At 40.1% G+C, this 14,132-nt stretch overlaps 1 protein-coding gene across 1 annotated transcript; it reads right to left on the minus strand.

Moving 5' to 3' along the window:
• Positions 1-10,447: 10,447 nt before the first annotated feature.
• LOC119740338 (protein FAM98A-like) lies at positions 10,448-14,128 on the minus strand. Its single transcript, XM_038215605.1, has 3 exons — positions 13,939-14,128; positions 12,736-12,887; positions 10,448-10,617 (listed from the first exon to the last, which is right to left on the minus strand). The coding sequence occupies exons 1-3, from the start codon at positions 13,995-13,997 to the stop codon at positions 10,448-10,450; spliced, it is 381 nt and encodes a 126-aa protein (XP_038071533.1). The 5' UTR covers positions 13,998-14,128.
• Positions 14,129-14,132: the final 4 nt, after the last annotated feature.

Here is a 14,132-nt window from a genome sequence, read left to right on the forward strand (position 1 = left end):
TTCACCAAATTTCCTCAAAAGTTCACACGAGGTGCCTAGAGGCCAGAATTGAATTCCCTGAAGAGTTCAACTCATCACATTCAGTATCCAGTGAGAAAAGACAACTTTTAGATTTTTTACAAAATGCCCCCAAAACTTCAACGTTTTCCATAGCCGGCATCATCGAAAAAGTCAGTTTTTGACCCAAAAATCCAAGTTCACCAAATTTCCTCAAAAGTTCACACGAGGTGCCTAGAGGCCAGAATTGAATTCCCTGAAGAATTCAACTCATCACATTCAGTATCCAGTGAGAAAAGACAACTTTTAGATTTTTTACAAAATGCCCCCAAAACTTCAACGTTTTCCATAGCCGGCATCATCGAAAAAGTCAGTTTTTGACCCAAAAATCCAAGTTCACCAAATTTCCTCAAAAGTTCACACGAGGTGCCTAGAGGCCAGAATTGAATTCCCTGAAGAATTCAACTCATCACATTCAGTATCCAGTGAGAAAAGACAACTTTTAGATTTTTTACAAAATGCCCCCAAAACTTCAACGTTTTCCATAGCCGGCATCATCGAAAAAGTCAGTTTTTGACCCAAAAATCCAAGTTCACCAAATTCCTCAAAAGTTCACACGAGGTGCCTAGAGGCCAGAATTGAATTCCCTGAAGAGTTCAACTCATCACATTCAGTATCCAGTGAGAAAAGACAACTTTTAGATTTTTTACAAAATGCCCCCAAAACTTCAACGTTTTCCATAGCCGGCATCATCGAAAAAGTCAGTTTTTGACCCAAAAATCCAAGTTCACCAAATTTCCTCAAAAGTTCACACGAGGTGCCTAGAGGCCAGAATTGAATTCCCTGAAGAGTTCAACTCATCACATTCAGTATCCAGTGAGAAAAGACAACTTTTAGATTTTTTACAAAATGCCCCCAAAACTTCAACGTTTTCCATAGCCGGCATCATCGAAAAAGTCAGTTTTTGACCCAAAAATCCAAGTTCACCAAATTTCCTCAAAAGTTCACACGAGGTGCCTAGAGGCCAGAATTGAATTCCCTGAAGAGTTCAACTCATCACATTCAGTATCCAGTGAGAAAAGACAACTTTTAGATTTTTTACAAAATGCCCCCAAAACTTCAACGTTTTCCATAGCCGGCATCATCGAAAAAGTCAGTTTTTGACCCAAAAATCCAAGTTCACCAAATTTCCTCAAAAGTTCACACGAGGTGCCTAGAGGCCAGAATTGAATTCCCTGAAGAGTTCAACTCATCACATTCAGTATCCAGTGAGAAAAGACAACTTTTAGATTTTTTACAAAATGCCCCCAAAACTTCAACGTTTTCCATAGCCGGCATCATCGAAAAAGTCAGTTTTTGACCCAAAAATCCAAGTTCACCAAATTTCCTCAAAAGTTCACACGAGGTGCCTAGAGGCCAGAATTGAATTCCCTGAAGAGTTCAACTCATCACATTCAGTATCCAGTGAGAAAAGACAACTTTTAGATTTTTTACAAAATGCCCCCAAAACTTCAACGTTTTCCATAGCCGGCATCATCGAAAAAGTCAGTTTTTGACCCAAAAATCCAAGTTCACCAAATTTCCTCAAAAGTTCACACGAGGTGCCTAGAGGCCAGAATTGAATTCCCTGAAGAGTTCAACTCATCACATTCAGTATCCAGTGAGAAAAGACAACTTTTAGATTTTTTACAAAATGCCCCCAAAACTTCAACGTTTTCCATAGCCGGCATCATCGAAAAAGTCAGTTTTTGACCCAAAAATCCAAGTTCATCAAATTTCCTCAAAAGTTCACACGAGGTGCCTAGAGGCCAGAATTGAATTCCCTGAAGAGTTCAACTCATCACATTCAGTATCCAGTGAGAAAAGACAACTTTTAGATTTTTTACAAAATGCCCCCAAAACTTCAACGTTTTCCATAGCCGGCATCATCGAAAAAGTCAGTTTTTGACCCAAAAATACAAGTTCACCAAATTTCCTCAAAAGTTCACACGAGGTGCCTAGAGGCCAGAATTGAATTCCCTGAAGAGTTCAACTCATCACATTCAGTATCCAGTGAGAAAAGACAACTTTTAGATTTTTTACAAAATGCCCCCAAAACTTCAACGTTTTCCATAGCCGGCATCATCGAAAAAGTCAGTTTTTGACCCAAAAATCCAAGTTCACCAAATTTCCTCAAAAGTTCACACGAGGTGCCTAGAGGCCAGAATTGAATTCCCTGAAGAGTTCAACTCATCACATTCAGTATCCAGTGAGAAAAGACAACTTTTAGATTTTTTACAAAATGCCCCCAAAACTTCAACGTTTTCCATAGCCGGCATCATCGAAAAAGTCAGTTTTTGACCCAAAAATCCAAGTTCACCAAATTTCCTCAAAAGTTCACACGAGGTGCCTAGAGGCCAGAATTGAATTCCCTGAAGAGTTCAACTCATCACATTCAGTATCCAGTGAGAAAAGACAACTTTTAGATTTTTTACAAAATGCCCCCAAAACTTCAACGTTTTCCATAGCCGGCATCATCGAAAAAGTCAGTTTTTGACCCAAAAATCCAAGTTCACCAAATTTCCTCAAAAGTTCACACGAGGTGCCTAGAGGCCAGAATTGAATTCCCTGAAGAGTTCAACTCATCACATTCAGTATCCAGTGAGAAAAGACAACTTTTAGATTTTTTACAAAATGCCCCCAAAACTTCAACGTTTTCCATAGCCGGCATCATCGAAAAAGTCAGTTTTTGACCCAAAAATCCAAGTTCACCAAATTTCCTCAAAAGTTCACACGAGGTGCCTAGAGGCCAGAATTGAATTCCCTGAAGAATTCAACTCATCACATTCAGTATCCAGTGAGAAAAGACAACTTTTAGATTTTTTACAAAATGCCCCCAAAACTTCAACGTTTTCCATAGCCGGCATCATCGAAAAAGTCAGTTTTTGACCCAAAAATCCAAGTTCACCAAATTTCCTCAAAAGTTCACACGAGGTGCCTAGAGGCCAGAATTGAATTCCCTGAAGAGTTCAACTCATCACATTCAGTATCCAGTGAGAAAAGACAACTTTTAGATTTTTTACAAAATGCCCCCAAAACTTCAACGTTTTCCATAGCCGGCATCATCGAAAAAGTCAGTTTTTGACCCAAAAATCCAAGTTCACCAAATTTCCTCAAAAGTTCACACGAGGTGCCTAGAGGCCAGAATTGAATTCCCTGAAGAGTTCAACTCATCACATTCAGTATCCAGTGAGAAAAGACAACTTTTAGATTTTTTACAAAATGCCCCCAAAACTTCAACGTTTTCCATAGCCGGCATCATCGAAAAAGTCAGTTTTTGACCCAAAAATCCAAGTTCACCAAATTTCCTCAAAAGTTCACACGAGGTGCCTAGAGGCCAGAATTGAATTCCCTGAAGAGTTCAACTCATCACATTCAGTATCCAGTGAGAAAAGACAACTTTTAGATTTTTTACAAAATGCCCCCAAAACTTCAACGTTTTCCATAGCCGGCATCATCGAAAAAGTCAGTTTTTGACCCAAAAATCCAAGTTCACCAAATTTCCTCAAAAGTTCACACGAGGTGCCTAGAGGCCAGAATTGAATTCCCTGAAGAGTTCAACTCATCACATTCAGTATCCAGTGAGAAAAGACAACTTTTAGATTTTTTACAAAATGCCCCCAAAACTTCAACGTTTTCCATAGCCGGCATCATCGAAAAAGTCAGTTTTTGACCCAAAAATCCAAGTTCACCAAATTTCCTCAAAAGTTCACACGAGGTGCCTAGAGGCCAGAATTGAATTCCCTGAAGAGTTCAACTCATCACATTCAGTATCCAGTGAGAAAAGACAACTTTTAGATTTTTTACAAAATGCCCCCAAAACTTCAACGTTTTCCATAGCCGGCATCATCGAAAAAGTCAGTTTTTGACCCAAAAATCCAAGTTCACCAAATTTCCTCAAAAGTTCACACGAGGTGCCTAGAGGCCAGAATTGAATTCCCTGAAGAGTTCAACTCATCACATTCAGTATCCAGTGAGAAAAGACAACTTTTAGATTTTTTACAAAATGCCCCCAAAACTTCAACGTTTTCCATAGCCGGCATCATCGAAAAAGTCAGTTTTTGACCCAAAAATCCAAGTTCATCAAATTTCCTCAAAAGTTCACACGAGGTGCCTAGAGGCCAGAATTGAATTCCCTGAAGAGTTCAACTCATCACATTCAGTATCCAGTGAGAAAAGACAACTTTTAGATTTTTTACAAAATGCCCCCAAAACTTCAACGTTTTCCATAGCCGGCATCATCGAAAAAGTCAGTTTTTGACCCAAAAATCCAAGTTCACCAAATTTCCTCAAAAGTTCACACGAGGTGCCTAGAGGCCAGAATTGAATTCCCTGAAGAATTCAACTCATCACATTCAGTATCCAGTGAGAAAAGACAACTTTTAGATTTTTTACAAAATGCCCCCAAAACTTCAACGTTTTCCATAGCCGGCATCATCGAAAAAGTCAGTTTTTGACCCAAAAATCCAAGTTCACCAAATTTCCTCAAAAGTTCACACGAGGTGCCTAGAGGCCAGAATTGAATTCCCTGAAGAATTCAACTCATCACATTCAGTATCCAGTGAGAAAAGACAACTTTTAGATTTTTTACAAAATGCCCCCAAAACTTCAACGTTTTCCATAGCCGGCATCATCGAAAAAGTCAGTTTTTGACCCAAAAATCCAAGTTCATCAAATTGGCTCAAAAGTTCACACGAGGTGCCTAGAGGCCAGAATTGAATTCCCTGAAGAGTTCAACTCATCACATTCAGTATCCAGTGAGAAAAGACAACTTTTAGATTTTTTACAAAATGCCCCCAAAACTTCAACGTTTTCCATAGCCGGCATCATCGAAAAAGTCAGTTTTTGACCCAAAAATCCAAGTTCACCAAATTTCCTCAAAAGTTCACACGAGGTGCCTAGAGGCCAGAATTGAATTCCCTGAAGAGTTCAACTCATCACATTCAGTATCCAGTGAGAAAAGACAACTTTTAGATTTTTTACAAAATGCCCCCAAAACTTCAACGTTTTCCATAGCCGGCATCATCGAAAAAGTCAGTTTTTGACCCAAAAATACAAGTTCACCAAATTTCCTCAAAAGTTCACACGAGGTGCCTAGAGGCCAGAATTGAATTCCCTGAAGAGTTCAACTCATCACATTCAGTATCCAGTGAGAAAAGACAACTTTTAGATTTTTTACAAAATGCCCCCAAAACTTCAACGTTTTCCATAGCCGGCATCATCGAAAAAGTCAGTTTTTGACCAAAAATCCAAGTTCACCAAATTTCTCAAAAGTTCACACGAGGTGCCTAGAGGCCAGAATTGAATTCCCTGAAGAGTTCAACTCATCACATTCAGTATCCAGTGAGAAAAGACAACTTTTAGATTTTTTACAAAATGCCCCCAAAACTTCAACGTTTTCCATAGCCGGCATCATCGAAAAAGTCAGTTTTTGACCCAAAAATACAAGTTCACCAAATTTTCTCAAAAGTTCACACGAGGTGCCTAGAGGCCAGAATTGAATTCCCTGAAGAGTTCAACTCATCACATTCAGTATCCAGTGAGAAAAGACAACTTTTAGATTTTTTACAAAATGCCCCCAAAACTTCAACGTTTTCCATAGCCGGCATCATCGAAAAAGTCAGTTTTTGACCCAAAAATCCAAGTTCACCAAATTTCCTCAAAAGTTCACACGAGGTGCCTAGAGGCCAGAATTGAATTCCCTGAAGAGTTCAACTCATCACATTCAGTATCCAGTGAGAAAAGACAACTTTTAGATTTTTTACAAAATGCCCCCAAAACTTCAACGTTTTCCATAGCCGGCATCATCGAAAAAGTCAGTTTTTGACCCAAAAATCCAAGTTCATCAAATTCCTCAAAAGTTCACACGAGGTGCCTAGAGGCCAGAATTGAATTCCCTGAAGAGTTCAACTCATCACATTCAGTATCCAGTGAGAAAAGACAACTTTTAGATTTTTTACAAAATGCCCCCAAAACTTCAACGTTTTCCATAGCCGGCATCATCGAAAAAGTCAGTTTTTGACCCAAAAATACAAGTTCATCAAATCGGCTCAAAAGTTCACACGAGGTGCCTAGAGGCCAGAATTGAATTCCCTGAAGAGTTCAACTCATCACATTCAGTATCCAGTGAGAAAAGACAACTTTTAGATTTTTTACAAAATGCCCCCAAAACTTCAACGTTTTCCATAGCCGGCATCATCGAAAAAGTCAGTTTTTGACCCAAAAATCCAAGTTCACCAAATTTCCTCAAAAGTTCACACGAGGTGCCTAGAGGCCAGAATTGAATTCCCTGAAGAGTTCAACTCATCACATTCAGTATCCAGTGAGAAAAGACAACTTTTAGATTTTTTACAAAATGCCCCCAAAACTTCAACGTTTTCCATAGCCGGCATCATCGAAAAAGTCAGTTTTTGACCCAAAAATACAAGTTGATCAAATTGGCTCAAAAGTTCACACGAGGTGCCTAGAGGCCAGAATTGAATTCCTGAAGAGTTCAACTCATCACATTCAGTATCCAGTGAGAAAAGACAACTTTTAGATTTTTTACAAAATGCCCCCAAAACTTCAACGTTTTCCATAGCCGGCATCATCGAAAAAGTCAGTTTTTGACCCAAAAATCCAAGTTCATCAAAATTCCTCAAAAGTTCACACGAGGTGCCTAGAGGCCAGAATTGAATTCCCTGAAGAGTTCAACTCATCACATTCAGTATCCAGTGAGAAAAGACAACTTTTAGATTTTTTACAAAATGCCCCCAAAACTTCAACGTTTTCCATAGCCGGCATCATCGAAAAAGTCAGTTTTTGACCCAAAAATCCAAGTTCACCAAATTTCCTCAAAAGTTCACACGAGGTGCCTAGAGGCCAGAATTGAATTCCCTGAAGAGTTCAACTCATCACATTCAGTATCCAGTGAGAAAAGACAACTTTTAGATTTTTTACAAAATGCCCCCAAAACTTCAACGTTTTCCATAGCCGGCATCATCGAAAAAGTCAGTTTTTGACCCAAAAATACAAGTTCATCAAATTGGCTCAAAAGTTCACACGAGGTGCCTAGAGGCCAGAATTGAATTCCCTGAAGAGTTCAACTCATCACATTCAGTATCCAGTGAGAAAAGACAACTTTTAGATTTTTTACAAAATGCCCCCAAAACTTCAACGTTTTCCATAGCCGGCATCATCGAAAAAGTCAGTTTTTGACCCAAAAATACAAGTTCATCAAATTGGCTCAAAAGTTCACACGAGGTGCCTAGAGGCCAGAATTGAATTCCCTGAAGAGTTCAACTCATCACATTCAGTATCCAGTGAGAAAAGACAACTTTTAGATTTTTTACAAAATGCCCCCAAAACTTCAACGTTTTCCATAGCCGGCATCATCGAAAAAGTCAGTTTTTGACCCAAAAATCCAAGTTCACCAAATTTCTTCAAAAGTTCACACGAGGTGCCTAGAGGCCAGAATTGAATTCCCTGAAGAGTTCAACTCATCACATTCAGTATCCAGTGAGAAAAGACAACTTTTAGATTTTTTACAAAATGCCCCCAAAACTTCAACGTTTTCCATAGCCGGCATCATCGAAAAAGTCAATTTTTGACCCAAAAATCCAACTTCATCAAATTTCCTCAAAAGTTCACACGAGGTGCCTAGAGGCCAGAATTGAATTCCCTGAAGAGTTCAACTCATCACATTCAGTATCCAGTGAGAAAACACAACATTTAGATTTTTTACAAAATGCCCCCAAAACTTCAACGTTTTCCATAGCCGGCATCATCGAAAAAGTCAATTTTTGACCCAAAAATCCAACTTCATCAAATTCCTCCAAAGTTCACACGAGGTGCCTAGAGGCCAGAATTGAATTCCCTGAAGAGTTCAACTCATCACATTCAGTATCCAGTGAGAAAAGACAACTTTTAGATTTTTTACAAAATGCCCCAAAAACTTCAACGTTTTCCATAGCCGGCATCATCGAAAAAGTCAGTTTTTGACCCAAACATCCAACTTCATCAAATGGCTCAAAAGTTCACACGAGGTGCCTAGAGGCCAGAATTGAATTCCCTGAAGAGTTCAACTCATCACATTCAGTATCCAGTGAGAAAAGACAACTTTTAGATTTTTTACAAAATGCCCCAAAACTTCAACGTTTTCCATAGCCGGCATCATCGAAAAAGTCAGTTTTTGACCCAAAAATCCAACTCACCAAATTTCCTCAAAAGTTCACACGAGGTGCCTAGAGGCCAGAATTGAATTCCCTGAAGAGTTCAACTCATCACATTCAGTATCCAGTGAGAAAAGACAACTTTTAGATTTTTTACAAAATGCCCCCAAAACTTCAACGTTTTCCATAGCCGGCATCATCGAAAAAGTCAGTTTTTGACCCAAAAATCCAAGTTCATCAAATGGCTCAAAAGTTCACACGAGGTGCCTAGAGGCCAGAATTGAATTCCCTGAAGAATTCAACTCATCACATTCAGTATCCAGTGAGAAAAGAAAACTTTTAGATTTTTTACAAAATGCCCCCAAAACTTCAACGTTTTCCATAGCCGGCATCATCGAAAAAGTCAGTTTTTGACCCAAAAATACAAGTTCATCAAATTGGCTCAAAAGTTCACACGAGGTGCCTAGAGGCCAAAATTGAATTCCCTGAAGAGTTCAACTCATCACATTCAGTATCCAGTGAGAAAAGACAACTTTTAGATTTTTTACAAAATGCCCCCAAAACTTCAACGTTTTCCATAGCCGGCATCATCGAAAAAGTCAGTTTTTGACCCAAAAATCCAACTTCATCAAATTGGCTCAAAAGTTCACACGAGGTGCCTAGAGGCCAGAATTGAATTCCCTGAAGAGTTCAACTCATCACATTCAGTATCCAGTGAGAAAAGACAACTTTTAGATTTTTTACAAAATGCCCCCAAAACTTCAACGTTTTCCATAGCCGGCATCATCGAAAAGTCAGTTTTTGACCCAAAAATCCAACTTCATCAAATTGGCTCAAAAGTTCACACGAGGTGCCTAGAGGCCAGAATTGAATTCCCTGAAGAGTTCAACTCATCACATTCAGTATCCAGTGAGAAAAGACAACTTTTAGATTTTTTACAAAATGACCCCAAAACTTCAACGTTTTCCATAGCCGGCATCATCGAAAAAGTCAGTTTTTTACCCAAAAATACAAGTTCACCAAATTTCCTCAAAAGTTCACATGAGGTACTTAGAGGCCAGAATTGAATTCCCTGAAGAGTTCAACTCATCACATTCAGTATCCAGTGAGAAAAGACAACTTTTAGATTTTTTACAAAATGCCCCCAAAACTTCAACGTTTTCCATAGCCGGCATCATCGAAAAAGTCAGTTTTTGACCCAAAAATACAAGTTCACCAAATTTCCTCAAAAGTTCACACGAGGTGCCTAGAGGCCAGAATTGAATTCCCTGAAGAGTTCAACTCATCACATTCAGTATCCAGTGAGAAAACACAACTTTTAGATTTTTTACAAAATGCCCCCAAAACTTCAACGTTTTCCATAGCCGGCATCATCGAAAAAGTCAGTTTTTGACCCAAAAATCCAAGTTCACCAAATTTCCTCAAAAGTTCACACGAGGTGCCTAGAGGTCAGAATTGAATTCCCTGAAGAGTTCAACTCATCACATTCAGTATCCAGTGAGAAAAGACAACTTTCAGATTTTTTACAAAATGCCCCCAAAACTTCAACGTTTTCCATAGCCGGCATCATCGAAAAAGTCAGTTTTTGACCCAAAAATCCGACTTCACCAAATTTCCTCAAAAGTTCACACGAGGTGCCTAGAGGCCAGAATTGAATTCCCTGAAGGGTTCAACTCATCACATTCAGTATCCAGTGAGAAAAGACAACTTTTAGATTTTTTACAAAATGCCCCCAAAACTTCAACGTTTTCCATAGCCGGCATCATCGAGAAAAGAATTTTTTTTGATTTTTTCATCATGGAATTGATAACGCTGGTCTATTTCCATAAATTTAATGCAAAAAATTACAGCAAAAGCAAATGATGTATATTCCCTTCCAAGTACATGTACTTAAGTACAGTTGCGAGATTTTATTTTAAATTTTTTTTTTTTTGGAACTTTGAAAAAAAAAATTAATGGACTTATCTCATACATGGGATAATCGGTATCGAATATACTCGATATTTGATTTCCGATATATCGATTATTGAAGATTCTTATATCTACGGTGCTTACAAACTCATCAGCTGGGTGTAAATTTTAACCTTGGAATGCTGTGAAATCAGATAGCCGTTATTCGGTTTGAAAAAATAAAGGAAATAACCGGATTTGTAAATCTCTGATTTCTCTCAGTCAGTGCACACTGTTGAATTGTCCAAAATGTACTTTTTTACACTTTGGAACTGCCCTAAAATCAAGCATGGAAATAATGCTGAGGTTCGTTACATTCCCCTAGTGTACGTGTACATTAGCTCACCCAATAAGCGTAGTCGGTTTTGCTTGTTGCCAAAGCGGTTGATCATCTCTCCTTCTGTGAGGGCGCTATAGGGACAGTTCAGCTCGCTCAGTAGACCGCTCAGCTCCAGCTCAAAGGACTCAGCTTCATCGGCAGCTGTTGAGGATCAGGGGTTGAAAGGTTTGATGATATTTGGCAGTGCAATTTAAAGGTATAGTCCATCATTTGTAATTTGTGCATTTTGTTCGTTTGAAGCAACAAAATTGCTCAAAATCTAAAGAAGGGTGCTGAACAACTAACTTGTTGAAGTTTCAGCTCTGCTTCAGCTGTATATTTTGAGAAAAACAACATTCTAGGATCTCAAATCAAAAGTTGCTGAATCATGTTTTGAATAGGGCCTGAATTCAGCGTCCGAGACAAGTTCTCATCACTAGCCAATTGCAGCTACACGATGTCGCGCACCGATCCGACGAATTATAGCAACCACGCGCGCGTGTGCGTCGTGTCAACGCTTGTGTGCACTTCGCCGAATAAAACAACAAACTACTAACGGAAATTTCCAACGGTGCTTCTTAAGAAGCACCGTTGGAAAGGCCTTCTTTCGTTAATTTCTTCAAAATGACAGCTGCCAGAAAGAATAATTTCACAGGGAGTTTAGTCCCCTTACTATCTTTCAACCAGTATGTTTTTCAACAATAATTACACCAGTTACTTTTTGGATAGCTGCAAATGATGGACTCGGGCTTTAACAGACCTGATGCATTGCAGGTGCCTCAGACAGTGTTCTTTGTTATGCAAATTTTAACAACAAAAGCATGTATAGGGCCGGTCTCAATTCATATCTGTGACGAGTTCCGGACAAGTTGCGGGTAGAATCATTCACTTTGTCGGGAAAAAGCTCTGCATTTGTCCCGGACATGTCCTGGGGAAATTTTCATTAGCAACTGCTCGACTCACCAGTACTAATAACTTCATTGCGGGAAGATTGCAGGGAAATTGTTCAGAATCCTGCCTTAGTTATACCCGATACAATGTCCGCAAATCGTTCCAGACACGAATTGAGACGGGCCCTTACTCACGCCTATCCAAGAGATGATACAAAAACATTTGTCCGCTAACTTCGCCTTACCACATAAAGGTATATGGACTGATCCAAACATTTGTGATTTTGTGATTGGCCAAGACATCATGAGGCGAGGCCTAATTGATTAGTCTCACATTATGTTTCAAAACCGATGTGAGGCCTGGTCGCTGATAGCCCTTGATAATCACCTAACTTTGGCTCTGGCCATTATCCCTTACCCCAAGGGGTATTCTCTAGGCACCCTGCCAAATGCAACAGAATGCAGTGAACTAATACATGCCAACCTTAGGCCCCCCAAAAAAGTCTCCGGTTTCTGGTATGGAGCTTGCCCAAAAAGTGGTGCGGCGACGCGGCTTTTTTTTTTTTTTTACCTGATTTTTTGGTTTCAAATGTCGGCTGATGACTTCAAATGGTGCGTGACTAAACTAAGTGCAAATATATGGGAGTCCAGAGAGGCCACATAAAGCTTATTCTCGACCATAACCCAATCTAAAAACACGTTAAAATTGTGTAGCAGCAAGATTCCAGTCAAACCAGTGAGTTTGGCGGTTTTGAGACATCATCTTTCATTGAAAAAAAACCTTTTTCATCTTGCCGACGCGCATGGCTATGGCGACGCGCGCGCATACCAGAAACCGGAGACTTTTTTTTTTGGCCTTAGTACCAAGTACCTACCCTGCTAAATGCAACGGAATGCAGGGGTGCAATGCATCAGATCGGGACACTGCTAAATGCAACAACTTGCAACAACTTTTTACCACTGGTGCATTCTGTTGCATTTAGCAGGGTGAGGGTTATCGTACCTTGGTTGAAAACACAGGTCCGCCTTAATGCGGAACCGGGTTCCATCGAACAGAGGTAGGAAAAGCGCACTGTTCACACTATGTGGACAAGGGTTGTAGATACTTGGTTTTCTACCCAGGTTGAACATCTCAAACCTCGATCCCAACCAGGGTTGGATTTTAACCGGGGAGAGTGCTGGACCCCTGTCGAGCTCATGTTGGATCTCGCTAGTGTGAAAGGGGTTTCAAAAACTCTGTGTTGGACCTGGGTCCAACATGGAGATTTGGGTCAGTGTGAAAGGGTGTTATCATTTTCTATTGACCAAAAACAGTGACACTAGAAAACTGCATTCTATGAATTAACCCTGCATCACTCAGACCATGCCATTATATAAGCCTTACACTTACAGGAAGTGGCCGAGACGGCAGCCTCTATGCTGCTCAGTTTGTTGAGTTTTTCAACTAGCCAACTGACGAGGGCGGTAAACTCGGTTGAGCTGGGACCTCCATCGACGGCTTGCTGAAATGCTGCTTCGTCTTCAATGAGGGGTCCATCATACCTGTGTGTGGGGCAAAAAAGAGTTGTTAGAGAAAACGGTCATCTTACAGAAATGACACACAGGGTTTCATAGTGATTCCTCAAGAAACTGAAGATATGAACCACTGAGACGGTGAAATTATTTGTTTGACAATAAAAAAAAACCATCTTATGCATCTTCTCCTGCTTCTTCTTCCAAGAAAGTACATCCCTCTTAGGAGCTAGAGCTCCCGAGGATTCTGGATACGATGCAAAGGGTGCGATGCGGGAACAAAATTTCACATAAAGATAAAACACAGAAAAAGTGATGACGAAGTGCGAGTAAATAAAAAGGGGGGGGGGGGATTAAATAATGTAGGGACAATGGGCTCAGCCAGTTCTGGTTGGCCTCCAGTGATGGGGTGGACAACTGAGACGGGTAATACGTTCCACAGGCATATGACGCTTGGGAAGAAAGTATTTTGGTATGATTGGATTCTGCAATGTTGTTGTCCGAATTGATGAGAGTGACCTCTGGTGAAACCGGTAGTTGGAAAGTGGGCGGCATGGGGTGGCTATTGTCCATGGACGATTCTGTAGAGCATGCATCTTGTTCATGTTGTTGTGGGCACTACGTTCACACAGAGTTTGCCATTGGAGGTCCGTGACCATTAGTTATGCTAGTATGAATTGTTTGCGCAAATCACAAGAAAGCGCACAACAGGTGCATTATTATCTTTTGGATGTAGTGCATTATGATCTTTTGGACGTAGTGGGGAATCCCCCAGCCCCATAACTAAGTGGAAAACAATTATTTGAACTCCTCTGTATTATAAGAGCAAACACACAATTTTTATTTGTGAATGTGAACGTAACAATTTATCAGGGTTTTTTAGTTTTAATATGGAATCTATTATAAGTAAATGGCATATTTAATTTGGTGACCCATTATTCCCAGGCATGCCAGGGCTGATTCTTCCCCCCCCCCTTGATTACCCTGTCCCCCCCCCCCCCCCCAAAAAAAAACAACAACAACAACAACAACACCCACCACCTCCCCAACCTCCCCTTAGCATGCTTAGAAACAAATTTACCCTAAATCTTCCAGACTATCTAAAACATCTCCACACGTAGTAGCTGCAACATTATCCATGCTTAACACCACCAAGATTAGTTGCCCGAACTGTTCAGCAAAGAGTGAAAATCTCGCTTGAATCTGATGATGCCACGTGCTATATATAGCTCGCTGACTGCGGCCAAAATTTGACTGACAATATAATTGAAACAG

This window comes from Patiria miniata, unplaced genomic scaffold, assembly GCF_015706575.1.
Source record: "Patiria miniata isolate m_02_andy unplaced genomic scaffold, ASM1570657v1 HiC_scaffold_10, whole genome shotgun sequence".
In the NCBI taxonomy this organism is placed as follows: Eukaryota; Metazoa; Echinodermata; class Asteroidea; order Valvatida; family Asterinidae; genus Patiria; species Patiria miniata.